The sequence below is a fragment of the Anolis carolinensis genome, chromosome 2 (assembly GCF_035594765.1).
Source record: "Anolis carolinensis isolate JA03-04 chromosome 2, rAnoCar3.1.pri, whole genome shotgun sequence".
Taxonomy (NCBI): domain Eukaryota; kingdom Metazoa; phylum Chordata; class Lepidosauria; order Squamata; family Dactyloidae; genus Anolis; species Anolis carolinensis.
In genome coordinates, this window is record NC_085842.1 from 320,769,582 (window position 1) to 320,796,343 (window position 26,762).

At 44.6% G+C, this 26,762-nt stretch overlaps 1 protein-coding gene across 1 annotated transcript; it reads left to right on the plus strand.

Annotated features, from left to right (window-relative positions):
* Positions 1 to 84: 84 nt before the first annotated feature.
* On the plus strand, positions 85 to 22,738 carry pigo (phosphatidylinositol glycan anchor biosynthesis class O). Its single transcript, XM_062972613.1, has 11 exons — positions 85 to 159; positions 2,766 to 3,247; positions 4,764 to 4,907; positions 7,875 to 7,998; positions 8,335 to 8,494; positions 9,963 to 10,136; positions 11,777 to 13,304; positions 15,706 to 15,909; positions 17,089 to 17,279; positions 18,077 to 18,147; positions 18,528 to 22,738. The coding sequence occupies exons 2-11, from the start codon at positions 2,767 to 2,769 to the stop codon at positions 18,655 to 18,657; spliced, it is 3,207 nt and encodes a 1,068-aa protein (XP_062828683.1). The 5' UTR covers positions 85 to 159; position 2,766; the 3' UTR covers positions 18,658 to 22,738.
* Positions 22,739 to 26,762: the final 4,024 nt, after the last annotated feature.

Genomic DNA, 26,762 nt, shown 5'->3' on the forward strand with positions numbered 1-26,762 from the left:
CTTGTAGCAACTTCAGGCCAGGGCACGCATGCGCAGTCCGCCCTCTCCCGACGGCGAAGGCGCTCCCCCTAGCGGCCGCCCCCGGCAGCACTCCCCTCCCGCCTCGTTCTCCGCTAGCACTTCCGCTTCCGGTCCCCTTCCTGAGGGGAAAGCGGACAGGTAAAGGAGTTTCTGCACCGGCTCTCTCTGCTTCTAGGCCTCAGAGGCAGGATGGCCATCGGCAGGGAGGGATCGGGTTGTGTCTTTCCTAGGTGCCCCTTGCAATATTATTTTTTTTAAAGTATACATTATTACTATATTTTATATTATTGTATATTAATATATTATTATTATATTTTATATATTTTAATTATATATTATATTATTATATGTAATATATTTGTTATTATTATTATATTTTATATATTATTTTAATTTTATTATATATTATATTATTATATATAATATATTTGTTATTATATTTATTATTATTGTTATTTATTATTTTATTTACATGTACATAACCTCACAGCACAGTGTCTGTGGTTCATCTCAGAATACCGGGTCCTTTCCAAGTGCTTTGGATATTAGAGATATTATTATATATATTATTATTATATTATATATTTATTATATTATATGTTCTATATTATTATTTTATATTTACATGTACATAACATCACAGCACAGTGTCTGTGGTTCATCTCAGAATACCGGGTCCTTTCCAAGTGCTTTGGATATTAGAGATATTATTATATATTATTATATTATATATTTATTATATTATATGTTCTATATTATTATTTTATATTTACATGTACATAACCTCACAGCACAGTGTCTGTGGTTCATCTCAGAATACTGGGTCCTTTCCAAGTGCTTTGGATATTAGAGATATTATTATATATTATTATTATTATATTATATATTTATTATATTATATGTTCTATATTATTATTTTATATTTACATGTACATAACATCACAGCACAGTGCCTGTGGTTCATCTCAGAATACCGGGTCCTTTCCAAGTGCTTTGGATATTAGAGATATTATTATATATTATTATTATATTATATATTTATTATATTATATGTTATATATTATTATTTGATATTTACATGTACATAACATTACAGCACAGTGTATGGTGGTTGTCTCTGAATACCGGGCCCTTTCCAAGGGCTTTGGATATTAGAGATATTTTATTATTATTATTATTATTATTATATTTATTTTATTATATATTATTTTATATTTACATGTACATAACATCACAGCACAGTGTATGCGGATCATCTCTCAATACCGGGCTCTTTCCAAGGTCTTTGGATATTAGAGATTTTTATTTTTATTATTAGTATTATATTATATTTTTATTTTATTATATGTTATATATTATTTTATATTTACATATACATAACATAACAGCACAGTGTCTGTGGTTTATCTCTGAATACCAGGCTCTTTCCAAGGGCCTTGGATATTAGAGATATTTTATTATTATTATAATTTTTATTATATATTATATTTTATTATATGTTATATATTATTATTTGATATTTATATGTACATAACATTACAGCACAGTGTCTGGTGTTTGTCTCTGAATTTCGGTCTCTTCCCAAGGGCCTAAGATATTAGAGACATTATTATTTCGAATAGACTACTGCAAGGCGCACTACATGGGGTTGCCTTTGAAGACTGTTCAGAAGCTTCCAATGGGCGGCAGCCAGATTGCTCACCAGAGCGGGATACAGGGGGTACATCAACTCCACTGGCTACTAGTCTGCTACCGAGCACAATTCAAAGTGCTGGCTTTAGCCTGTAAAGCCCTGAACGCTTCTGGCCCAGTTTATCTGTCTGAATGTATCTCCCTCTGTGAACCATCTCGGGGTTTAAGATTGTCTGGGGACTCCCTGCTCTCGGTCCTGCCTCCTTCTCAGGCGCAATTAGTGGCGACGAGAGACAGGGCCTTCCCTTTGTTGGCCCTTTGGCTATGGAACTCTCTCCCCAAGGATATTAGATCCGCCCACTCCCTCTTGACCTTTCGTAAGAGTAAAAACGTGGCTTTGTGACCAAGCCCTTGGAGAACTTATACAATAGATAAGTATGGAATAACGTGCAATTACTATAGGAACGGCCTGGATTACACTTGTGGATTACGTGATTAATTGTGATTGTATTGTTTTAAATGTTTACATTTTTTAATGTTTCTAATGGTGGCACAGTGTGTTAAAGCACTGAGCTGCTGAACTTGCGGACCAAAAGGTCACAGGTTCAAATCCTGGGAGCAGAATGAGCACCTGCTGTTAGCCCCAGCTCCAGCCAACCTAACAGTTCAAAAACATGTAAATGTGAGTAGATGAATAGGTACCGCTCCGGCGGGAAGGTAACGGTGCTCCATGCAGTCATGCAGACCACATGACCTTGGAGGTGTCTATGGACAAAACCGGCTCTTCGGCTTAGAAATGGAGATGAGCACCAACCCCCAGAGTCGGTCACAACTGGACTTAACGTCAGGAGAAACCTTTACCTTTTACTAATTGTTTTAATGTATTTTATTATTCTTTTTAAATATTCATTTTAATTGTACATTGTTTTATATGTTATTATTATTATTGACATGTACATAACAACACAGCAGGTAGGCTGTTAGGAATGGTGGGAGTTGAAGTCCAAAACATCTGGAGGGCCCAAGTTGGCCCATGCCTGGGCTAGATTCTGAAATGCCCGGTCTGCCCATGCCTGCTCTAAGCCTCTTTCTGTGTCTTTCTTTCCTTGCAGGATGCAGAGAGCCCCGGTGCTGCTCTTCCTGGCCTGGACTTGCTTCCTCTTCTTCTCCGCCATCGGCCTCTTCACCAGCGGCTTCCTCCTCATGCGAGTGGAGCTGGCCAACCACAGTTCCTGCTCCGACGCATTGGCGTCTCCCTTTCGGGTGGACTTTGGCTCCTGCTGGCTTCCGTGGCGCTTCTCCAGAGCCATCCTGCTCATCATTGACGCCCTGAAGTTTGAGTTTGCCCGGTTCGACCCTTCTCTGCGGGAGCCCCATCCCTACGAGAACAAACTCGGTTTCCTGCATGAGCTGGCCATTGGGCAGCCCCGCTATGGCCGCCTCTTCCGCTTTCGGGCCGACCCCCCTACCACCACCATGCAGCGCATCAAGGGCTTCACCACTGGCTCCTTGCCCACCTTCATTGACGCTGGGAGCAACTTCGCTTCATATGCCATCCAGGAGGACAACCTGGTCTGGCAGATGGCACAGAACGGTAGGTGGCTCAAGAAGGAGACTCGTTGCATCTCCCCTTTTCTCAACATCGTGTGCTTCTTATTCAGATGCTGTAGCTGCTTTTCCCCCCAAGGCCAAGATGTAATTTCCGTTGCTTTTCCTTTACTAACCTATTGTATCTGCGTATGATTTGCTAATTGCACTGTGGCAGATAGGAAGGTGCTCCAGATGGTTACTTACTACTACTACCCAGATAATTACCTCTTTGGAAGAACTGTATAATTCTGGCCACTTTAAGAAAGCCCAAAATGTTATCAAAGGTTTTCATGGCTGGAATCACTGGGTTGCTGTGAGCTTTCGAGGCTGTATGGTTATGTTCCAAGAAGCATTCTCTCCTGATGTTTCACACACATCTATGGGTGAGGTTGTGAGGTATGTTGGAAATTTGGCAAATCGGGTTTATATATCTGTGGAAAGTGAAGTTTGGGAGAAAGAACTCTTGTTTGTTTGAGGCAAGTGTGAATGTTGCAGTTGATCGCCTTGATTAGCATTTAACGGTCTTGCAGATTCAAAACAGAAAAGCAGAACACAGAAATGCTGGACCACTCTAGCAACCACCATGTCCGGGCTGTGGCGCAGGCTGGAAAGCAAGCCAGCTGCAACAAATCAAATCACTCTGACCAAGAGGTCATGAGTTCGAGGTCAGCCTGCGTCTTGTCTCTGTCCTAAGTCATGGCATTGAATGTTTGCCTTTATGTGTGCAATGTGATCCGCCCTGAGTCCCCTTCGGGTAAGAAGGGTGGAATATAAATGCTGTAAATAAATAAATAATAAATAATAAATGTCAAACTATACAGAGAAGCCATTGAAATCCACAAGTATATGGGCAATTTCTACAGAAATGTCAACCAGTATTAAAAACTCTAAAATCAGGACAGTAAATAGAGAACAATACTCTGAAAACAGGGGAATTCCAGATATTAAACAATCAAGGCTAGCTAACCCCTCCCAACAAAGGATTCCCCCAGGCAGGAAGCAGCCAGACCTTGAAGCTGCAAGGCTTTTCGGTGCTGATCAAGATCATTTGCAACATTCACACTTGCCTCCAACAGACAAGAGTTTTTTCTCCCACCCTGGACATTTCCCAGATATATAAACCCCACTTGCCTAGTTTCCAACAGAGATCATACCTCTGAGGATGCCTGCCATAGATGTTGGTGAAACATCAGGAGGGAATGCTTCTGGAACATAGTCATGCTGCCTGGAAAACTCACAGCAACCCAAAGTTCAAAATATTCTTACGGCTCCATCTTACCCTAGATAATCTTATTTTGAATTGTTCCCGTTTGGCAGATGGTATAGGATAAGAAAAACAAGGACAAATAGGCTGTGAGAGAGCTTTTATCCTAGAGCCTTGACTACTTCGAATTCTGGTTTCATACTAATCTGGCATTAGGGTTATGCGATAGCGATTAGAATGTGGAAGAAACCTTTTCTCTATGGTTGCATCTCATGTGATGACCTCTCTTTGAATGAGCCTTCTGCCTTTCTTGCAGGGAAAAGGGTGGTCTTCATGGGGGACGACACATGGGACGGCCTCTTTCCTGGAGCCTTTTTCCGCTCCTACTTTTTCCCTTCGTTCAACGTGAAGGATTTGCACACCGTGGATGACGGGATCTTGCAGCATTTGTACCAGACAGGTGAGCTGTTGTCCTGCCTGCAGGGCTGGGCAGGGCTTGGATTTGGACTTGGCTGGGCCTCCTCTGTGCAAGGCTGCTGGAAGAAAACCACTGCCTGTCGATAGAACTGTCTTGCTGGACTTGGAGGGGCGGGACGGAGAGAGGCATGCTGGGAACCTGTTTAAGGCAAGGTCGTTCACTTCCCTGCATGTGACCTTGAAGGAGAGCCTTGCCCAGATGTCTGCAGCTCTGCGGTGTTTGAAATATTTGAAAGGAGGCCAAATTGAGGAGGAAAAGGGCAAATTTATTTTCTCCTTCTGCAAAGATTGGGACATAATAATAATAATAATAATAACAACAACAACAACAATAATAATAAGTTTATTTATACCCCGCCTCCATCTCCCCCGAAGGGGACTCGGGCAGCTTACAGATAATCCCAGATAAAAGCAGTAACAATATACAATACATCAATAAACAAAAACATACACAAATTATAAAGTTACATTAACCTATAGAATTATAAAGGTACATTAACCTATATACATTAATCTATAGAACTAAAAAACACGCTTAATAGAACATGGAATTAAAACAGCGAGGTTATGATAATAGACTAGGTAAAGTGCACATTATAAAAGTTGTACATTCAAGATAACAGATAAAATGCTGCAGATTCGTTGGAGATCAATTTGGGATTGACCAATGGTTCTCAACCTGTGGGTCCCCAGATGTTTTGGCCTTCAACTCCCAGAAATCCTAACAGCTGGTAAACTGACTGTGAGAGATGTTCAGCAGTGGAACTCTCTGCTCTGGAGTGTGGTGGGGGCTCCTTTTTTGGAGGCTTTTAAGCAGAGGCTGGATGGCCATCTGTCGGGAGTGCTTCTTGGCAGAAAGGGGTTGGACTGTATGGCCCAAGAGGTCTCTTCTGACTCTATGATTCTAGGACTGGGATTTTTGGGAGTTGTAGGCCAAAACACCTGGGGACCCACAGGTTGAGAGCAATAGAGCAAGGGATTCAAGTGGCAGGAAAAGAGATTCCACTTAAACATTATGCAGAACTTCCTAACTGTTATGTCAGGGGTTCTATGCAGTCATGAAACTCCTGTTCTTGAGGAAGTGACTCCATTAGTTCAGTTTAAGGAACCAGGTTGTGGTCTTCTACTCGAACAACAAAACACGCAGAGACTTTTGTTCTTTCCCAAACAAGCAGGAAGGCTTTTCTTTCTGCTTTGTTGCAGCAGTATACAAAGTACAGTAGAGTCTCGCTTATCCAACCTTCACTCATCCAATGTTCCGTATTATCCAATGCAGTCTGCCTTTAGGCAGTCAATGTTTTTGTAATCAATGTTTTCAATACATTGTGATGTTTTGGTGCTAAATTCGTAAATACAGTAATTACTGCATAACGTTACCATGTATTGAACTGCTTTTTCTGTTGATTTGTTGTAAAACATGATGTTTTGGTGCTTAATTTGTAAAATCATAACGTAATTGGACATTTAATAGTCTTTTCCTTAATCCCTCCTTATTATCTAACATTTCCGCTTATCCAATGTTCTGCTGGCCCATGTATTTTGGATAAGTGAGACTCTACTGTATATACAAAATATACTAACTCAATTCTCCAAAACACCATCTGACCCTCATCAAGCTTATTCAGTATAACTACAACCTATATAGTGCTCCCATTACATTAACCACCACAGCCTAATTACAGTGGCTTAACTTTTGTACAGGTGGTTAGGCCAGAGGCATTAAATCTGCTATCACTTAGAAAATGTTAGGTAATTCCCAAAATCCTGACAGTTAGAGCTGTCTAACAGTGGAGCTCTCTGCTTCGGAGTCTTCTTCCTTCTCTGGAGGTTTTTAAGTAGAGACTCTTTGTCTTCTCTCCTCCACTCTAATATCTCCAGTTGACCGGAGATGTTTAGCCTGGAGCGGAGAAGGTGAAGGGAATGTAATCAATCATATTTGAGTAACTGAAAAAGTGTCATATTGAGGACGTCATAAGTTCATTTTTCTGCCACGCTGGAGATTAGTACACAATGAAGCAATGGACTCGAACTCCAGGGAAAGAAATTTCAACTAAACATTACGAAGAGCATTCTGACCATTAGAACTGTTTGACAGTGGAATAGGCTTCCTTGGAAACCAGTGAAGTCTCCTTCCTTCTCTGGAGGATGGAGGGCCATCTGTCAGGAGGGCTTTGGTTGTATCATCCTACAGGGCAAAAGGGGCCTGGACTAGATGGCCCTTTGAGCGGGGGGCGTTCTAAGATTCTAAGGGCTTCTCAAACTTCAAGCCTCTGTTTTTAAGTTCATTGAAGCCCCAGACAGTTTAGGGAACATCAGGGATTCTGAAGTCTGAAACATCTAGCAGACCACTGTTTGAGAACCACTCTCTAAAATATATTTTAGCGGGGCAGGATTATTCCCAAAGTTGATGATTCACTGTGAGTTTCAGGCCCCTTCTGCACTGCCATATCATCCAGGTTATCAAAGTGGATAATCCACATCTGCTTTGAACTGTTATTTTTAGTTGAAAATAAGTTTTTTTCCATGTCAGGAACGACTTGAGAAACTGTAAGTCACTTCTGGTGTGAGAGAATGGGCCGTCTGCAAGGACTTTGCCCAAGGGACGCACGAATGTTTGATGTTTTACCATCCTTGTGGGAAGCTTCTTTCATGTCCCTGCATGGAGCTGGAGCTGATAGAGGGAGCTCATCCACGCTCTCCCCGGGTTGGTTTCAAACCTGGCAGCCTTCAGGTCAGCAATCCAACCTTCCAAGTCATAAGGCTTTATCCCACTATGCCACCAGGGGCTCCTTTTTCAACTGGATTATCTAAATCTACACTGCCATTTAATCCGGTTCAAAGCAGATAATCTGGATTTTATATGACAGTGTAGAAGGTCCATACTGGTGGACACCTTGCCTTATTGTAGTTTTACGTACTTCCTCTCTCTCCCACCTTCTTTGTGCCTCAGTGGACGGTGGCGAATGGGACCTGCTGATTGCCCACTTCTTGGGCGTGGATCACTGTGGCCATAAACACGGACCAGATCACCCCGAAATGGCCAAGAAGCTCTCCCAGATGGATGAAGTGCTCAGGTGAGGCTCCGACTCCCATGCCCTTCCTCCTGCTTATCCTGGGCTATGCGCCATAGGAAAGGGTGAGCACTTTCAGGACCACAATGCCTTTGTCCACTGGGGATGGGGTAGGGGGAATGGGGCTGGGCTGTTGTAGCTCTGTCTCTTGTTTCCTCAGACTTAAAATGTGCACCCATCCTTCCCTGGCTGGGATGCATAGTGGTACAATGCAGAGTAACACCTTGGGAACATGATCTGGAAAGGGCCTGGATTCAGTCACTGGACTCAAAGGGTAGCAGTAGCTGGGTCTTGCTGGGTCTGAAGGCACAGCTCATGTCCCGTATTGTTGATGGATAGGTCACTGGTTGACCACCTGGCGAATGACACACTGCTCTTGGTGGCAGGGGACCATGGCATGACGGGGACCGGAGACCACGGCGGAGATACCGAGGAGGAGGTCAACGCCGCTCTCTTTGTGTACAGCAAAGTGCCCTTGTTCCGGACGCCGCCGCCTCAGGTAAGCAGGGCAGGGCTGTGTGCATAGAAGAAAGGTAATGGCAGGGTTGTTGTGTGTTTTCCAGGCTGTTTGGCCATGTTCCAGAAGTATTCTCTCCTGACGTTTTGCCCACATCTATGGCAGGCAACCTCAGCTTAAGCGGCTGAGGGGCAAAAAGAAGGGGCCTGAGGTTGCCTGCCATAGATGTGGGCAAAACATCAGGAGAGAATACTTCTGGAACATGGCCAAACAGCCTGGAAAACCTACAACAACCCTTTGATCCTGGCCATGGTAGAGGCAATGGCGTCAGCCAAAGGAACTATTCTCTTGGGGCCTTGTGAGGGTCTTTGAAAGGGATATGGGTTTCCAACCCCAGAAACTTCACATCAGGAACTCAGGTTCCCAACTAGGATGGTGGGGAAAGCGCATCCATGGGACACGTGTAGTCTCAGATTCCACCCCACCCCCTACATGCAGTATCATCAGACATACCAGACTCTTCCATGTCTGCCCTTTTGCGCTGCATCCCTGAAAAGATGACATCTGAATGTGATGCAGTGTTGCTTCTGTTCAACAACTGGGATAGAGTACAGCAATTCTTCCAAGGGTTTGGGGAGCGACTGGGAGGAGATTGCCCCCTGTGGAGAGGTTTTTATTAATTTAATTATATATATATTATAACCGCTGCCATCAGTGTAAAGGTGTTTTTATTTAAACGCTGCCACCAAATGTAAAGATGTTTATAATGTGGCCACCAGATGTAAAGGGGATTATCAACGCTTGCCACCACTATGGGAAGATGCAGCCACTAGCTGTCTCAGAGAGGAGATCTTTTAAATTTTGTTTTTCTTCCTTCTTCTTGTTTGCTTTTGATGGTAATATATATATGACAGAAGCTGAGATGTTTGAAAGAACAATAACACGTTTATTCAGGCACAGAGCTTAGTGGTTACAATAACTTTCTCTTTAGAGGCACTTTGATTAACAGTTGCAAAGCTAGAATGAGGTGTTTCAAATTCCTTAAAATGTCACTTCTTTCTCTACTGCTCTAAACTGCAGTCACCCTGTGAATTACAATCACAGATTATCTGTTCCTTAACAGGAGAAAGACTACCTTAAAATAAGTCACCAAACCTATTTTAAACTGACTCAAAAATAATCAATTGAGTCTCCCTGATCCCTTCAACTGAGGATCAGTCTTCACTGTACCTCATCAGGGCACAGACTGCTTCTTTTTCAAACCTGCACTCCTCCACCAACTTCTCCCACTTCTCCATGGCAACCAACTCTTGAGTGCAGAGATGCAATAACTGAAATATTGACCCTTTTAAAACACAATTAAACATGACATCTGTAAACCAAAAAAATTTCACACTTCATTACACCCCCAATCTCCCCAACTGCTCTTTTGGGCAATTGAATGGGAGGCAGACAAGCAGGCCGCTTCTCTTGACCTTGTTCCCTTTCCTCCCTCCCTCCCTTTGTTCAGGAGCCACAGACAGTCCCACAGGTGAACCTGGTCCCCACCCTGGCCCTCCTGTTGGGCATCCCGGTGCCTTACAGCAACATTGGGGAAGTGATGGATGACCTCTTTGCCACCGAAGGTGATACTGCCACCTCGGTCCTTGCCCAGCTGGCAGCCTACAACGTCAATGCCAGGCAGGTGAGAGAAGCCTTCAGAAGCAAGGCTTTGCATTTTCTCCTCCAAACAGCACTTTGGTCCTTGCCCTTTTATGACAGGGAATAAACTATCTCAGAGATTGGTGAGCTCTCTCTTTTTGGAAACCTTTGAATAAAATCTGGATGAGGACCCTTAGGTAGTAGGTAGTACTACATATATGGGAGACCAGTATGGTATAATGTTTGATTGTTGGATTAGGATAGTAGAGACCGAGGTTTGAAACTCACCTTGGGCAAAATCACATCCTCTCAACCTCAGAGGAAGGCAATGGTAAAATGGGGGGAAATCCTGTAATAGATTTGCTTTGGGGTTTTCTCCATACTTTGATTTGTTACTGCAGATAGCCAGCTTTATTCACAGGTTCTCTGCGTTTTAGGAATTGTACAATTTTTTTCAGATAGGATTTTATGTGTGTTCATTGTCTTTAAATTTATGTTGCTGTTTATATGCTTATGTACTGTTTGTTGATATGCGGCACTTCGAAGTGCTTCTGTGAGCTGCCCTGAGTCCCTTCGGGGAGATGGTGGTGGGGTACAAATAAAATACAGTAGAGTCTCACTTATCCAAGCTAAACGGGCCGGCAGAAGCTTGGATAAGCGAATAACTTGGATGATAAGGAGGGATTAAGGAAAAGTCTATTAAACATCAAATTAGGTTATGATTTTACAAATTAAGCACCAAAACTTCATGTTATACAACAAATTTGACAGAAAAAGTAGTTCTATACTCAATCATGTTATGTTGTAATTACTGTATTTACGAATTTAGCACCAAAATATCACGATATATTGAAAACATTGACTACAAAAATGGCTTGGATTATCCAGAGGCTTGGATAAGCGAGGCTTGGATTAGTGAGACTCTACTGTAATAATAATAATACAAAGACTCTGGCACAAGCCAGTCAAGGTGGTCCCAGTGATGATGGGCACACTGGGTGCAGTGCCTAAAGACCTTGGCCTGCACTTAAACACAATCAGTGCTGACAAAATTACCATCTGCCAGCTGCAGAAGGCCACCCTACTCGGATTTGCACGCATTATTCGCCGATACATCACACAGTCCTAGACACTTGGGAAGTGTCCGACGTGTGATCCAATACAACAGCCAGCAGAGTGTCTGTTGTGGGCTCATCTTGTTGTGTTTCAAATAATAATAATAATAATAATAATAATAATAATAATACATCACACAGTCCTAGACACTTGGGAAGTGTGTGACTTGTGATTTCGTGATACGAAATCCAGCATATCTATTCTGTTTGCTGTGTCATACAATAATAATAATAATAATAATAATAATAATAAGGGTTGCCGTAACCCTAAACAACTGGAATGCAAACAACAACAGTTGTGCACGCTTTATGGTGGGGAGCTGGACTAGATGGCCCCTGAGGTCCCTTCCAGCTGTCTTAATCTGTCGCTGTTCTTGTATCTGTGTAAAGTAGAGAGCTAGGTGGCAAAGCTTTTCCCCCTAGGCTGCTCTTTTGAGGTTGAGCTTCCCTTCCTTTGGACCATTTCAATGGTGACATTCTGCCCTGGGTGATGGGTGGGCCATCATTTGGATCAGCCCCTGTTCCAAGGAGGGTCCGTGCACCTGAGTGCCTTGACTATTCTTTATAGGTCGACCGCTTCCTGCACACCTACTCGTTGGCTGCCCAGGACATCCCGGCAGAGAAGCTGGGGCGACTCCAAAGCCTGTTTTCGGCCACCGTGGAGGAGCACGAGCAAGTCATGGCCCAGGCTGGCTTTCCGGAGCTGCCTCAGCTGGAGCGACTCCGGGGCCAGTTCAGGCGCTACCTTCGGGAGGCTCGGGCCGTCTGTGCCGAGTCCTGGGCCCGCTTCCACCCGGTCCGCATGGTCTCGGGCTGTGCCCTCCTGACCTCCTCCTGCTTGCTCTGCTACATCGCGTCCCGGGTGTCTGCTGGCCTGAGCTTCTCCTACCGTCGCCTCCTCTGGTACCCCTTCCTCTGGGGGGCAGCAGGGGCGGCTGGAGCGGGAGCGATGCATCTCTCTGGCGTGGCCACAACAGACCTGCTGCTCCTGTGTTCCTGGGCAGCCGCAGCATCCCAGGTGGGATTCTTCTGGCATTGCTGGGCTGGACACGCAGGCAGATCTCACGCTGCCAGCGCCCGTCTCCCATTTGGGGGTCTCGGCTTGAGACAGAGGCTGCGAGTGGGTCTTGTTCCTGCCTTGGGCATCCTGTTGCTCCGCTGCGGCGCCATGTTCTCTGACAGTTTTGTGATGGCCGAAGGCCAAGTGGTCCCCTTTTTGCTGATGTCCTTGGTGCTGCTGTTTGTATTGGGGCTTCACTGGAACGGGCGGTTGCGAGAAGGCTCCACAAAGTCTTGGTGGGTGCTTGGCTTTCTGGGCATCATTGTGCTCACGGCACGCCTCTCGGGGCTTTTCCAGCAATGCCGTGAAGAGACCCCTGCTTGCCGCTCCTCCACATTGCTGGCTCCGTTGTCTAAACTGCAAGATCCTCAGGCCAAGAATCTTTCCTACGCCCTGTGCCTGGCCGTGCTCGCCTCCCTCGCTTGGGGCATGCGCTGCTGGATGCGCCACTACGGCAATCTCAACAGCCCCAGTGCCCCTGTGTGCTTTGTGCGCTGGGGCTTCCCGTTGCTGGCCCTCGGGGTTGGCGGTTTCTGGGCCGTCACTTCAGGGTCGGAGGACGACTTGGCTAAGCTCCATGCCTGGGTACAACTGGCCCTGGTGTCCTTCCCACGTGGGGTCTTTGCCCTGGGGGCGGTGGGGCTGCTCCTCCTCCTCTGCGACCCCGTCACTGTCTTCGTGAGGGACAGCCGGAACGCAGACCCAGCCATGGGGGCGCCCATTGTGTCCCCCAGCTCCCAGGCCGAGCTGCTCCACGTCATCCCCCAGCTCTACCGCCGGATGCAGGAGACCCTGAGGAGCCGCCTGGATGCAGGGAAGGACAGAGACAGGGCCACAGTGGAGGCCTATGGACTGGGCAGTGTCTACTCAGCCGCCCTGCTGATCTTCCTGGCCCTGCTGGGCTTCCTGCTCATGATGCTACACAGTGAGCGGCTCAGCCTGGCCTTCCTGCTCCTGTTCCTGGAAGCGTTTGTCTTGCTCTGGATGCAGGCCTATGCCGTGGCCCTCTCCTCTTCTACCTCTTCCTCTGAGTCTGGTGAGTAAATAGAGACAGGTATCCACTGTTACGGTAATACATACATTTTTTGAATGTCATTAAACATATATTTAGTTCAATGCATTAATATGATTACAAAAACAAATTACAAACCATTGCTATACAGTAAAACACAAGACTGTTACATTCACAGTAAAAGGAATATTTTTATATTGACAGATGAATTGACTCCTCTTCTTTACTAAGAAATAGTAGACTCCAAATTGTCAGAAAAAACTCAGAAAAACAACACAGATAATAGACTACATTCCACCTGATGAAGACTCTTGAGTTGAAACCGGTTGTGAATTTGGTATCTACTGTTTCTAAGTAAAGATATAAGAACAAATATTGTGTATGAAAAGAGGAGTCAATTCCTGAATTTGGAGTCTACTATTTCTTAGTAAAGATATAAGAACAATTATAGTGTATGAGAAGTCAATTCATCTTTCAAGAGAAAAATATTCCTTTTACTGTGAATGTAATGGTCTTATGTTTTACTCTATAGCAATGGCTTTATTTGTTTTTGTATTCATATTGATGCGTTGAACTAAATATATGTTTAATGATATTTTTAAAAAATCTGTATTACTGTAACAGTGGATACTTGTCTTTGTAGTCCCAGGAAACCCATTTCCCTTTGGAGTAAATAGAGGAGACAGCAGGGGTAGCATCTGGACCCTGTCTGTGCCATTGTGGGTCTTCACCAGGCATGGGCAAACTTTGGTCCTCCAGGTGTTTTGGACTTCAGCTTTCACAATTCCAGCCGATAGGCTGTTAGGAATTGTGAGAGTTGAAGTCCAAAACACCTGGAGGGCCAAAGTTTGCCCATGCCTGGCCTTGGCAGTGATGAAAGTGAAGAAGTATGAGCACTTGTATAAAGACTGATAAGTTAAAATGAAGTCTTATAATTCTATCGTTTTGATGCACCCTGTGCTAGAATACATGCTTTGGATCAACAGTGACTCCAGTACAGCAGGAAGCGGAAACCTCACTGTAGAATCAGTTCTATGGACTCTTGGAATGTGTCGTTTTGTGACAGCCACATACTCTTGGCAGAGGAGGCCACAGACCTTATAAAACTGCAACTCCCATGTTTCCATAGAATTGAGCCGTGGCAGTTAAAAGCTATGACCCCACTATATTCTCGGCGGCTATGGAACTTTCTCCCCAGTGAGATTAGATCACTGCCCTCCCTCTTGGCCTTCAGAAAGAAAACAAAGACATGGCTGTGGGACCAAGCTTTTGGCCACTAAAGTAATAGGGAATATGTGCGGTTGACAATTGGAATGGCCCCAATCTATGTTTTTGGATCATGTGATTTTAATGTTTATATTAGGTATTTTCATTCTAGTCTTAATATCTTAATGTTGTTTATATCTTATGCTTTAATGGTGTTATTGATTTTAATGCATAGTTATATGTTTATTGTTTAGATCAATGATGGGCAACCTTTTGCATTTGGTGTGTCAAAATTCACCAAAAAACCTAGCATGACTTGGGTGGTGTGTCGAGAAAAAAAACCCCATAATTTTACAATATATATAGTTTAAATGACAAAAATATATAACTGTAATATATAACTGTATTTAATAAATCAAAAACTATTTACTACCATTATTTCCATGTACAACAATCTATGGTACCTCTTGCAGTTTCCACGCTGATTTCTCTCTCTTCTAGTTTCAATGTAGTCATGAATAATGAATAATATACTAATAATATAATAGTAATAATAGAATAATAATAGAATGATATATTTATGTGTGTGTGTGTGTGTGTGTAACGTGCATAATTCCCATGGAGTAAACAACAAAACCACTGGACCAAATCACACCAAATTTGGCCACAAAAGATATAGTCATCCAATCAATCTGCATGCGGCAGCGTGTCAGCAAAAATGGCTAGGCGTGTCAGTGCTGACACACCTGTCATAGGTTGGCCATCACTGGTTTAGTTATATGATTTGGCTTTACAAGTATGTTTGGCATTGAATTTTGCCATTATTATGTTGTAAACCTCTTTGAGTCCGCCCCCCCCATGGGTGAGAAAAGCGGTGTATTAAATACAGCAAGTAAGTAAGCAAATAAATAAATACATACATACATACTATATTAATTCTGCCGTGTAGATGCACCCTTAGATCTTGCTGCAGTTCAGAGAGAGGGAGACTTTGATGCCGTAAAACTCAGTTCTAGCAAAAGGATAGAAGGAACTGGAGCTGTTGAGGGTGGCAAACTCTGGAGGAGTGTGGGGACTGCCTTTGCAGTCCTTTTTCCAGCTAAGCTCTCATTGATTTCCTCTCCTGGAAGGGTGATAATACAGTGTTTCTCTCTGTGTGTGTATCTGTTTCCAGTGGCCTCTTCTTTAGAACTTTGCACACTCTTTCCCCTCTCCTCAGATCCTTTCTCGGTGCCCTGGTCTGCTGTCGTGGCTTGGGCTCTTGCGGCCGCTCAGTTCTTCTATGCCACCGGCCACCAGCCTGTCTTTCCAACCATCCACTGGAATGCGGCCTTTGTGGGCTTTCACCAGGGGCATGACTCCACCTGGCTGCCAGCCCTCCTGGTTGGGGCCAATACCTTCTCCTCACACATCCTCTTTGCAGGTGAGTCCACAATTTACCTGTCTTCTATGAGGAAGGAGGAGAGCAGCATTGCTCTTCGGCTGCCCTGCTCAGGTCCTGAAAACTTGGGGCAGCAATGACTTCCTTGTTTGAGTCCATCCATCTGGAACACAGTCTTCCTCTTTTGCCTTCAACTTTATCTGGCATTGTCATGTTTCCCAATGAGTCACATCATCTCATGATTGTGTCTAAAATGCAACAGCCTCTGTTTAGTCATCTTGCTCCTGGGTCCATTTATTTAGTTTTTTTGGCACTCCACAGTATTTGCATCACATTTCAAATCAATTGGTTTTCTTCTTATCAATTTTCTTCTCTGTCTCACAGATGGACCACGACACAAATTGTAAACTTGTGTCCTGTGTTTTACTTTCTGTGTATTTAATATGGATTTTATAGAAATAGGTTTTAATATGTGTGTTTATAAATTTTTGCATTATGTTGTCAAAGGCTTTCATGGCCAGAATCACTGGGTTGCTGTCAGTTTTTCAGGCTGTATGGCTATGTTCCAGAAGCATTCTCTCCTGACATTTCACCCACATCTATGGCAGGCATCCTCGAAGGTTGTGAGGTTGTTGGAAACTAGGAAAGTAGGGTTTATATATCTGTGGAATGTCAAGGGTAAGAGAAAGAACTCTTGTCTGCTTGAGGCAAGTGTGAATATTGCAACTGATCACCTTCATTAGCATTGAACAGCTTTGCAGCTTCAAAGCTTGGTTGCTTCCTGCCTGGTGGAATCCTTTGTTGGCTACCAGTATTTTTTTAAAAAAAACCTCTAAAATCAGGACAGTAAATAAAAAACAACACTCAAAAACAGGGGAATTCCAGTCAAGAAATTATCAGGGCCAGCTAATCACCTCCCAACAAAAGATTCCCCCAGACAGGAAGAAGCTGCAAAGCTACTGATCAAGGTGTTCAGATGCAGCCTGGAAAACTCACAGTAAGCAGATTTTTGCATTGTGTGTTTTGACTGTGCTGTGACCCACCATGAGAAGAGGTGGCTAAGAAATAAAATTATTATTATGAAATGCTGTTGCCTCAAATCTTCTGACTTAAGCAATGTGTTTGTGCTATTTATTTCATTTACTGAATCTATATAATGATCCCAATGACACCTCTCTCTTTTTTCTTTCTTTCTCTTCCTCCCTCTTTCCCCTGAGGCAGTTGGGTGCCCTTTGCTTCTGCTCTGGCCCTTTCTCTGCGAAATGCCCCGCTCCAAGGGAGGGAAGCCCAAGGCGGAGGTTTCCGACAGAGAGGAGCAGATGATGGAAATGAGGCTTCGTGAAGCGCCGGAGAAGTTTTCAGCAGCACTGCTGCAGCTTGGACTCAAGTACCAGATTGTTCTGGGGGCTCAGGTAGGCAGAATAAGTTATGATCCTAACATATCATATAGTCCAATAGGTACCATTTGTATGTGCAGTGTTGTCCCTGTGGCACTTAGCTCTGGAAATTGCTTAGCAGTCAGACTCTTAAGGTAGCCTCTCAAATATTGAGACATCCCTTATAGCAGTGGTGTCAATCTTGTAGCCCTCCAGGTATTTTGGTCTTCAGCTCCTTGAATTTCTGGCCATTTTATAAGCTGCCTGGGGCTTCCAGGAGATGGAGGCCCAAACACCTGGAGAGCCACACGTTTGGCACCTCCGCCTTATTTATTTATTTATTTCCAGAATTTATACCCCACCCTTCTCACCCGGGGGGACTCAGGGCGGCTTACACAGTTGGCAACATTTAATGCCTTATAGAAGGGAACACCTGGGAGACCTAAGTAGGATGGAAAAAGGGAACACTCTATTTGTCCCCAGCTGCGAAATCGTAGGTGCTGCTTGCCCACTGCCACTTCTACTTCCAGGTCTGGTCTGGGAATATCAAGTAATATCAGGGTACTCAAGTTGCCTGTGAAGTCGTGGAATGCAAAGCCTCTAAGGATAATTTTATGAATGTGAAATCCACATGCCATTGCTTTCTTTAACTGCACCCTGGGTGTTCCTTTGGTTGAACTGAGAGGTCTCATGGCACCCTGATCCCATGAAAGGACACTGGCTTTCTGGGACAGTCCAGCATTGTTTAATAAATTCTAGTGAAGCCTGATTCTTTTTTGTGCCTCACTTTTAGTTCCTGTGCATCTATCTGTCGCCTTGCCTTTTTCCAACAGCTCCTGGCATGCGTCTTGGCTGCCATTATCCTTAGAAGACATCTTATGGTTTGGAAAGTGTTTGCCCCAAAGTAAGTATAGCCTATTGTTGAAAGTAACTTTCTAACAGAGATCAGAAAGGGGTGGTGTTCCGGTGTGTGTCCGAGTAGTGGGAAAACAGAACAGGGTGCCACCACAGTTGACCCTTGTCTGGCCCAGTTATCACAGTCGATATTTAGATCCTTCCCTCTTCCTATGATGTCTGTGGATCCCCTGGCTATTGACTGTGTATCTTCAGGTTTTGTTTTCATTGAAACTTTCCCTACTCTTTCTTTGGGGCTCTGATAGTCTTTTTTTGGACACGCTGCCTCTATGAAGTCTCAGTTGTTTCCCCTTTACATTCTCCCCAAGTATCCATTTGCACCCTCGAACTGGATCTGGACATCACCTGCTTCTTTTGATGTGTTTACAGGTTCCTCTTTGAAGCAGTGGGTTTTGTGGTGAGCAACATCTTTCTCCTGCTGGGCATTGGTCTAGTGATGCGGGTGGACTGTGCAGTCAGCGCGTGGTTCAAGCGGGTCATCCTTGCTCAGTCCAGGTAGCGCCAGGGCAGATGGCACAGCTACCCAGAGGCATCACCAGGGCTGCCAAAGGTTTTATGGATAATGGAAGTGCTGCCAAGATGCCTCCATACTCTCCTTCCTCTGGACCTTGCTGGGCTGGATCAGGGGTCTGGGTGTCCCCCCCCCCCCCAATCAATGATGTGACTGAGGGTCAAGGGAAGGGGTCAACCTTTATTTAGTCAGGGGCTGGTGCTTTGCAAGGTGAGCATTTACACTCTCTGAAGAAACATTCGGACCTCACTTGCCTCTTGCAGCTTATGAATCACTAAAATGGCCCTCTGGGTCTCCTTGCTAAGTAGGAATCTTGCCTGAACAGGGAGAGAAACACAAGGGTTAACCTGTTGATCTCAAGAGAATTTTGTATAAAAGGGATCAGGATATCATCGGCCCTCTATATCCATACATTCTGCATCCCAGAGATTCTACATCCACAGATTCAACCATCTATGTCTTGAAAATATTCCAAAAAGCCTACTTTGATTTTGCCATTTTATATTAGAGACACCATTTTAGCACACCATTGGATGTCATGAACATCCACAGATTTTGGCAACCACAAGAAGACCTGAAGCCAAACCCCTGTGAACACCAAGGGCCCACATTATGGTTCTGCTGCAAATAATTGGGTCTTTGGCAGAAAGTACATTGTGTTGGGTGAACATCATAGGCATTCCTTTTTCCTTGTTGAATCTGGAGGTTTCAACCATTATGTGTCTGCTTGGAATAGCCAAATAGGAAACCCATCACCAGAACCAAGTTTGACCCCTTTGGGTCAGTCACGTTCTCTGAGCTGATAGCAAGATGATTTTCCAATAAATAGGAATAATGCAACGCCTGGCCTGCTCTTTGAAGAATCCTTGCTTTGAAGAATTGAGCTTTCAACAACTTCAAAAGAGCCCAACAGATTGTATTTTACTCAGAATTCTGGTGACTTCTAGAAATGAAAACTTGAAATTTCAATCCACTGCAGCATTGGCACCACCCTGTGCTGGAGAATGCAGAAATAGAGTGAGAAATTCTTGGCAGGAATCAAAAGGCAGGGGGAGGCATGTAGTCCTCTGTACTGGGTTTGGGCTCAGAGAGGAACCAAGGAAGCTGCTACAGAAAATACTTAAGTTTGGTCATCTGTCTAGGATAATAATTGCTCTTTCTGGTGGTATCGGGTACTCTAGGCCTCAGGGAGAAAAGTCTTTCTCCTCCACTTGCTGCCTGAGCCTTTTAACTGAAGATCTCGTTCTTTCTGCCTCCAATTCCTGGCCATTGCCCTTCCACAGCTTTGATGCTTGCAGCGCTGCTCCAAGCTCCTCTCCATACAGTGCAGACATCCCTTTGCGCTGATTCTCCTTTGAGTCCAAACTGCTCCTTCTGCACTTCCTTGGCTGCTCTGGAGCACTGCCCATAAAGCTGGTCAGTCTCTGTCTTCCTTTGGAAGGGAATGAAGGTGCACAGTTCAGATGTGCCTGATTCTATATATGAAGAGGGGTTGTCTATTGCTGGCTGCATCTGTCCATCGGTTACTTCCAACTCAGCTCTGTTTGCAACCTTCCTTCCTTATAAGGTCAGTGTCAGAGAGCCACACTGGACTTACTGATGCTGGAGGCTGAGATTCCTGCTTTGTGTCTCCATGTGATTGGAGGCAGGAGGCTAAGCCTTGTTTGTGCTGAAAGGAATGGAAGAACAGGAGCAGGGCTTTGGGGGAGTTCCGGCACAGCCGTACTTCAAAGTGTTCATTTTTTGCTCCAAATGGGCATCTTAAGAAGTCTTTGGCAATTCTTGTCTGGATTCTATGCAATACTCAGTTCAGCAGATGGAGCCTGTAGCTTTCAAATGTGAATTCAGCCAAGCGTTTAGACAATTGGGCATTGCAAGGTTCAGCACTAGTGAGCCAGGTCATACATAGCTTTCTGTGTTCTGCCTCACAGAAGCTCAGAAAAGCAGAGACATAATTTCCTCTTTCCATATCTTCATCTAATCCCGGTTTTTAACAGGGTACTTGGGCCAGAAAAGTGAGCATAAAGCTGCTATTCCTCTTGCCTTGGAACCAGTGATGATGCATTCTTTTTTGTAGCCAAATTTCAAAATGCAGAGTGAATAGATTTTGTTAGAGAATGAACACAGACCTTGCTGTGTCTTGTAAAAGCCTTAAGTTTGGGTTTTCGTTTAGTTTCTTTTTTGTGTGTGTGCTATAAATAGAAAAACTATCAAACATTTTTAAATAACAGGAAAGACAAGGTCAGAAAAGCATTTATTATTATTTGATATACTTAAGGTGGCGATGCTTCTGGGAGGTGTTTCATTCTAATTTTTTTTTATTTGCATGAAGCCATTGCAGATCCCCAAACCAATATTTATATAAGTAAAAATTGCTTTAAAATGAGAAGTTTATGATCATGAACTTACTAAAACCACAAAACAAGCAAGCTCTTTAAGTAAGGAGGCCCCAGTTTGTTTCTGATTTGTAAAGGCAACAATAAATATAATCCTTTACCCTTTTTGCTGTTGTTTTGGGGAGGAATTCCTTTCATTTTTCTGGATATATATTTTTTAATTTATGCTATGGGTGCTGTAGGAACATATATCTGACTAGAAGATGTGGACTTAAACTGTCTAATGGCATTTTCCCCATGTCTTGATGTTTCTCCTCCCCGTCCCATGCTTTCAATACATGGGAACTGCTCCTTTCAGTTTTGACAGCCCCACTGTATTCAATACAAATAACAAGTGTCTTAAAGTCTTGGCTGAAAATTGCTTTCCTTGGGTCTGTGGTCTTGAGAATCGTCTTAAGAGTTCAAGCCAGAGGCATTTGCCTCTTCCAATTGGCTGCATGGTATGTGGCTGCCTCCCTGGGATCCTGCAAATGACATATTTAGGCACATGAATGGCACCTGGACAACAAATATGACTATCTTTGAGCCATCACTTGTAGGCTAACACTTCTTAAATCAGTCCTCATTAGCCCTACTCTGATTTCTGATTTCTCAAGCATTAGCCTTTGCTTTTGAAAGAAAGAAAGAAAGAGTATTGCAGTGCACCTTTAAGAGTAACTGCTCTAGTGTTATTTTTAGAGTCTGTGATGCTCTGGGCAGATTTGAACTTGTATTTGTTTTTGGAGTGGAATTCTGGTCTGCAAGCTGGAGAAACCAATTAACAGAGTGTTCACACTCAGTCAGTCCCCAAAAGGATATCTATTTGTATTCTGAACGCTCAGTGTATAAATCAAGTACTTTTTTCAAGCATTTCTACTAGGAGGAAGCCATTGTAAGGAAGAACAGAAGGGGTTTTACCTTAAATGAAGTGTTCATTGAGGCTAATGCAGAGGGTATGTTTCCATTACACTTTTGCATAATTCTACATGTCCAGATTGTTTTTATGGGTAGCTGACTGTATCCTTTGGCTCTCCTTTGGAAAACCTGGTGTCATCACTTGCATTGTGAAGCACTTGCTCTCCCAAGAGCATTTATTCCCACTGATAATGCCACATTGTTGTTGTTATTATGTTTATTTATATCCTGCTTTATCTCTCCTAAAGGATACGACCACAAACACTCCTCCTTTTCTCATCTTTTCTGGTCTGCAGAGCCATTCTTACCTAGTAGAGTGCCATAGCCAAACTAGCAACACCTTGGGGATGCAGTTCTCCAATTGCATGTCTTGCAAATGGCACTTTACTATGGATTCCCAACAAGCGAAATTCAGGTTTTAGTTCTCAGCATCTTGTGGGTGCTCCATCAGAATTTTCTTCACCATCTGGGCCTCCATCCTTTGGTTTGCAAAGCTGCTTCTCTCCTCTCCTCCCTCCCGGTTTTGTGGGAAGGACACCTGCAAAAGATAGGTGGAAGCTGCAGAATTTTTAGTTGTTTCTGCCTACACAAAGACAAAAATCTGGGTGAGCCATAAGCCTGCTATTCCTAGTCATTTGCTAGTGAATAGTCATCCTTTGACTCATGCCAAAGAGAAGGTAAAACTGAAAAACAGAAGTCAAACTTCAAGGCAGAAGGGAACAGTGTCCCAGAGCTGGTTGTTGAGTCAATTATTGTAAATAAATAACTAACAGAACTGGGTTTTTTGTGTGTGTGTGTTGAATTGTATAATCTTATTTTTGGTAAGCAGATCGGTTTCTTTCACTTGCTAATATTGGCAGACAAGATTACATGTGCATCTACATTGTAATTCAGTTTGACACCACTTTAACTGCCATAACTCAATGCAGTGGAATCCTGGGAATTGCAGTTTGGGGAAGTGACAGTAGCCTTTGGGAAAGAAGGCTTAAAAACAGTATAAAACTACAACTCCCAAGATTTCATAGTATTGAGCCATAGCAGTTAGAGTGTTGTCAAGCTGGAATAATTCTACCATGTAGATGCACCTGAAACCGGCCACTTGAAATTACTTACTTTACTTACTTAGGCGATCCCTCGACGTTCGAGGACGATGGTCTTCCAACCTTGGTATCTTGGGCGTGTGTTCTTAGGTGACTGAAGAGACCGATTCTTGACCCGCATATTCTCCCGCAGTGAGGACATCGGTTTCCAGGTGGAAGGCGGTCCCGGTCGGGGTTAGCTTGACGCTCCTTCCTCTTGGCACGTTTCTCCCTTAAGCCCTCCGTTCGTGCCTCTTCAAACTCCGCAGCACTGCTGGTCACAGCTGACCTCCAATTAGAGCGCTCAAGGGCCAGGGCTTCCCAGTTCTCAGTGTCTATGCCACAGTTTTTAAGGTTGGCTTTGAGCCCATCTTTAAATCTCTTTTCCTGCCCTCCAACATTCCGTTTCCCATTCTTGAGTTCAGAGTAGAGGAGCTGCTTTGGGAGACGGTGATCGGGCATTCGGACAACGTGGCCAGTCCAACGGAGTTGATGGCGTAAGAGCATCGCTTCAATGCTGGTGGTCTTTGCTTCCTCAAGCACGCTGACATTTGTCCGCCTGTCTTCCCAAGAGATTTGCAGGATTTTCCTGAGACAACGCTGATGGAAACGCTCCAGGAGTTTGGTGTGACGTCTGTACACAGTCCACGTTTCGCAGGCATAGAGCAGGGTTGGGAGGACAATGGCTTTATAAACAAGCACCTTGGTCTCTCTACGGATGTCCCGGTCATCGAACACTCTCTGCTTCATACGGAAAAATGCTGCACTCGCAGAGCTCAGGCGGTGTTGTATTTCAGTGTCGATGTTGACTTTTGTGGAGAGGTGGCTACCAAGGTAGCGGAAATGGTCAACATTTTCTAATGTTGCACCGTTAAGCTGTATTCCTGGCTTTGCAGAGGGATTAGCTGGTGCCTGTTGGAAGAGCACTTTGGTTTTCTCGATGTTCAGTGAGAGGCCGAGCTTCTCGTATGCTTCTGCGAAGGTGTTTAGAGTGGCTTGTAGGTCTTCTTCTGAACGCGCACAGACTACGTTGTCATCAGCATATTGGAGTTCTATAACAGATGTTGTGGTGACCTTGGTTTTGGCTCTCAGTCTGCTGAGGTTAAATAGCTTGCCATCTGTCCGATAGATGATTTCCACTCCGGTGGGAAGCTTCCCATCAACAAGGTGAAGTATCATAGCGATGAAGATGGAAAATAAGGTGGGGGCAATAACACATCCCTGCTTGACACCTGATTCAACCTTAAATGGGTCACTTTGGGAGCCGTTGCTGTCCAAGACTGTTGCCATCATGTCATCATGGAGGAGCCGCAGGATGTTCACAAATTTGTCAGGGCACCCGATTTTTTGGAGGATGGTCCAGAGAGCGCTGCGATTCACTGTGTCGAATGCCTTTGCAAGGTCAATGAATGCCATGTACAGAGGTTGGTTTTGTTCCCTGCATTTTTCTTGGAGCTGTCGAGCAGTGAAGATCATGTCCACTGTTCCTCTGGAGGGGCGGAAGCCATTCTGGGATTCTGGGAGGGTGTCTTCTGAGACAGGGAGAAGGCGGTTTGCAAGGATTCTTGCGAGGATTTTCCCGGCGGAGGTTAGAAGGGAGATACCACGATAGTTCCCGCAGTCTGTTCTGTCCCCTTTCTTGAAAAGGGTGATGATGGTGGCATCCTTGAAGTCTGCTGGGATTTTCTCGGTCATCCACACCTTTTCAATAAGCTGGTGGAGTTGTTGCATCAGCTCAGGTCCACCCTCTTTGAAGATTTCAGCGGGAATCCCATCAGGTCCGCTAGCTTTGTTGTTTTTTTGTTGGCTGATGGCATTGCTGACTTCTTCCAAACTAGGCAGTGCTGCAAGCTCATCCCTGGTTTGTTGTTGCGGGATTTGTGAGAGGGTCTCTTCGGCCACATTGGAGCTGCGATTCAGCAGGTTCTGGTAGTGCTCTTTCCAACGTAGTGCAATTGATGTTTTGTCCTTCAGAATTTTGGTTCCATCTGATGAGCGTAGGGGCTGTATGCCATGGTTTCTTGGTCCATAAATGATCTTTGTGGCTTTGAAAAATCCCTGAGCGTCATGGGTATCTGCAAGGTGTTGGATTTCTTCAGCCTTCTTTGTCCACCAGATGTTCTTGAGTTCTCTGGTCCTTCTTTGGACCTCGGCTTTTGCACTGGCATAGATCTTTTTCTTGGCAGCACAGTTGGTGTCTCTCTGCCATGTTTGGAAGGCTTTCCTTTTGTTATCAATCAGCTGTTGGATCTCTTTGTCGTTATCATCAAACCAGTCTTGATGTTTCTTAGTTAGGTATCCAATGCTTTCTTCGCAGGCTGTGATGATGGAGGTCTTCAGTTTGTTCCAATGTTCCTCAACATTTTCGGGGTGTTCTGTGGGTAGATGATCTTTGAGTGTTGTTTGGAGAAGGGCTCGTTTGGAGGGCTCCTGAAGGGCTTGGGTGTTCATTTTTCGCCTTGTTTTTCTTCCTTGGAGTCTGCGTTTGGGGACGATCTTGATAGCCATCGTGGATCGGATTAGCCTGTGGTCTGTCCAGCAGTCATCAGTACCTGTCATGGCTCTTGTGAGAAGCACATCGCGGCGGTCTCTGGCACGTGTGATAACATAGTCCAGGAGGTGCCAATGCTTTGACCGAGGGTGCTTCCATGATGTCTTGAGCTTGTTTTTCTGGCGGAAGAGCGTGTTGGTGATGACAAGGTTGTGCTCTCCGCATTTGGTGAGAAGCAAGATGCCATTCGAGTTGCTGTTTCCGACCCCGTCTTTTCCTATGATCCCTGGCCACAGGTCAGAGTCCCTTCCGACTCTTGCGTTAAAGTCCCCCAGGAGGATGATTTTGTCCTCCTTAGGTATCTCCGATAGGATGGTATCCAGCTGACAGTAAAATTTTTCCTTGATGTCTTCGTCAGCATCTAGAGTTGGTGCATAGGCGCATATGATGGTTGCCTGTTGGTTTTTGGCAAGGTTAATTCGGAGGGTTGAAAGTCGTTCGTTGATGCCAGTGGGTGCTTCAGTCAGGTGCTTCACCAGGTCGTTTCTGATAGCAAAGCCAACTCCGTGTATTCTTCTTCGCTCTTCTTCAGGTAGTCCCTTCCAGAAGAAGGTGTAGCCTCCCTTTTCTTCCTTCAGCTGCCCCTCTCCTGCTCTCCGGGTCTCCTGAAGGGCTGCTATGTCGATCTTGAAGCGTCCCAGCTCTCTTGCAATGAGAGCAGTCCTGCGTTCGGGGCGCTCGCTGTCAGTGTTATCTAACAATGTCCGTACGTTCCATGTTCCAAAGTTCATTTTTCTTTTTTGGCCGCAGAGTGGTGACCCCTCTGGACGCGGCAGTCCAGTCAGGGTAGGAGAGGCAGACTATGTTTAGGGCACCTTTTCTAGCCCCTTCCCCGTGTGGGGTGAGCAGAGCGGATCCTAAAAAGGGCTGCTCAGTCATGGATACAGCTGCCGGACTACTCAACTGCCTCGGTCCTTGAGGTAGAACGACTGAGTCCATATCCACCGCCCATGTGCCAGTCTGTGACTAGGGGCTTCCAGATTTCACAGTCCTGCCCCCGTCGCCACTCGCTGATCGCCATGGGACTTTTGTAGGTTTGTTTTTATTTTTGTTGGAAGACGCCTGTGCGTGATTTTTTTTAATGTGTGGAGGTCGGTGCACGGCCGGTCAACACACAGTCTTCACAGAGTGAGGTTCCAGCAGTGGTGTGGTTAACACAACGACAGTGGCTTC

Excerpts from the sequence above, each read along its gene's own strand:
- pigo (XM_062972613.1), top strand. The coding sequence starts at position 2,767 with ATGCAGAGAGCCCCGGTGCTGCTCTTCCTGGCCTGGACTTGCTTCCTC. Across the intron at positions 8,495-9,962 it reads TCCGGACGCCGCCGCCTCAG|GAGCCACAGACAGTCCCACA; the intron begins GTAAGCAGGGCA and ends CCCTTTGTTCAG. Across the intron at positions 10,137-11,776 it reads ACAACGTCAATGCCAGGCAG|GTCGACCGCTTCCTGCACAC; the intron begins GTGAGAGAAGCC and ends TATTCTTTATAG.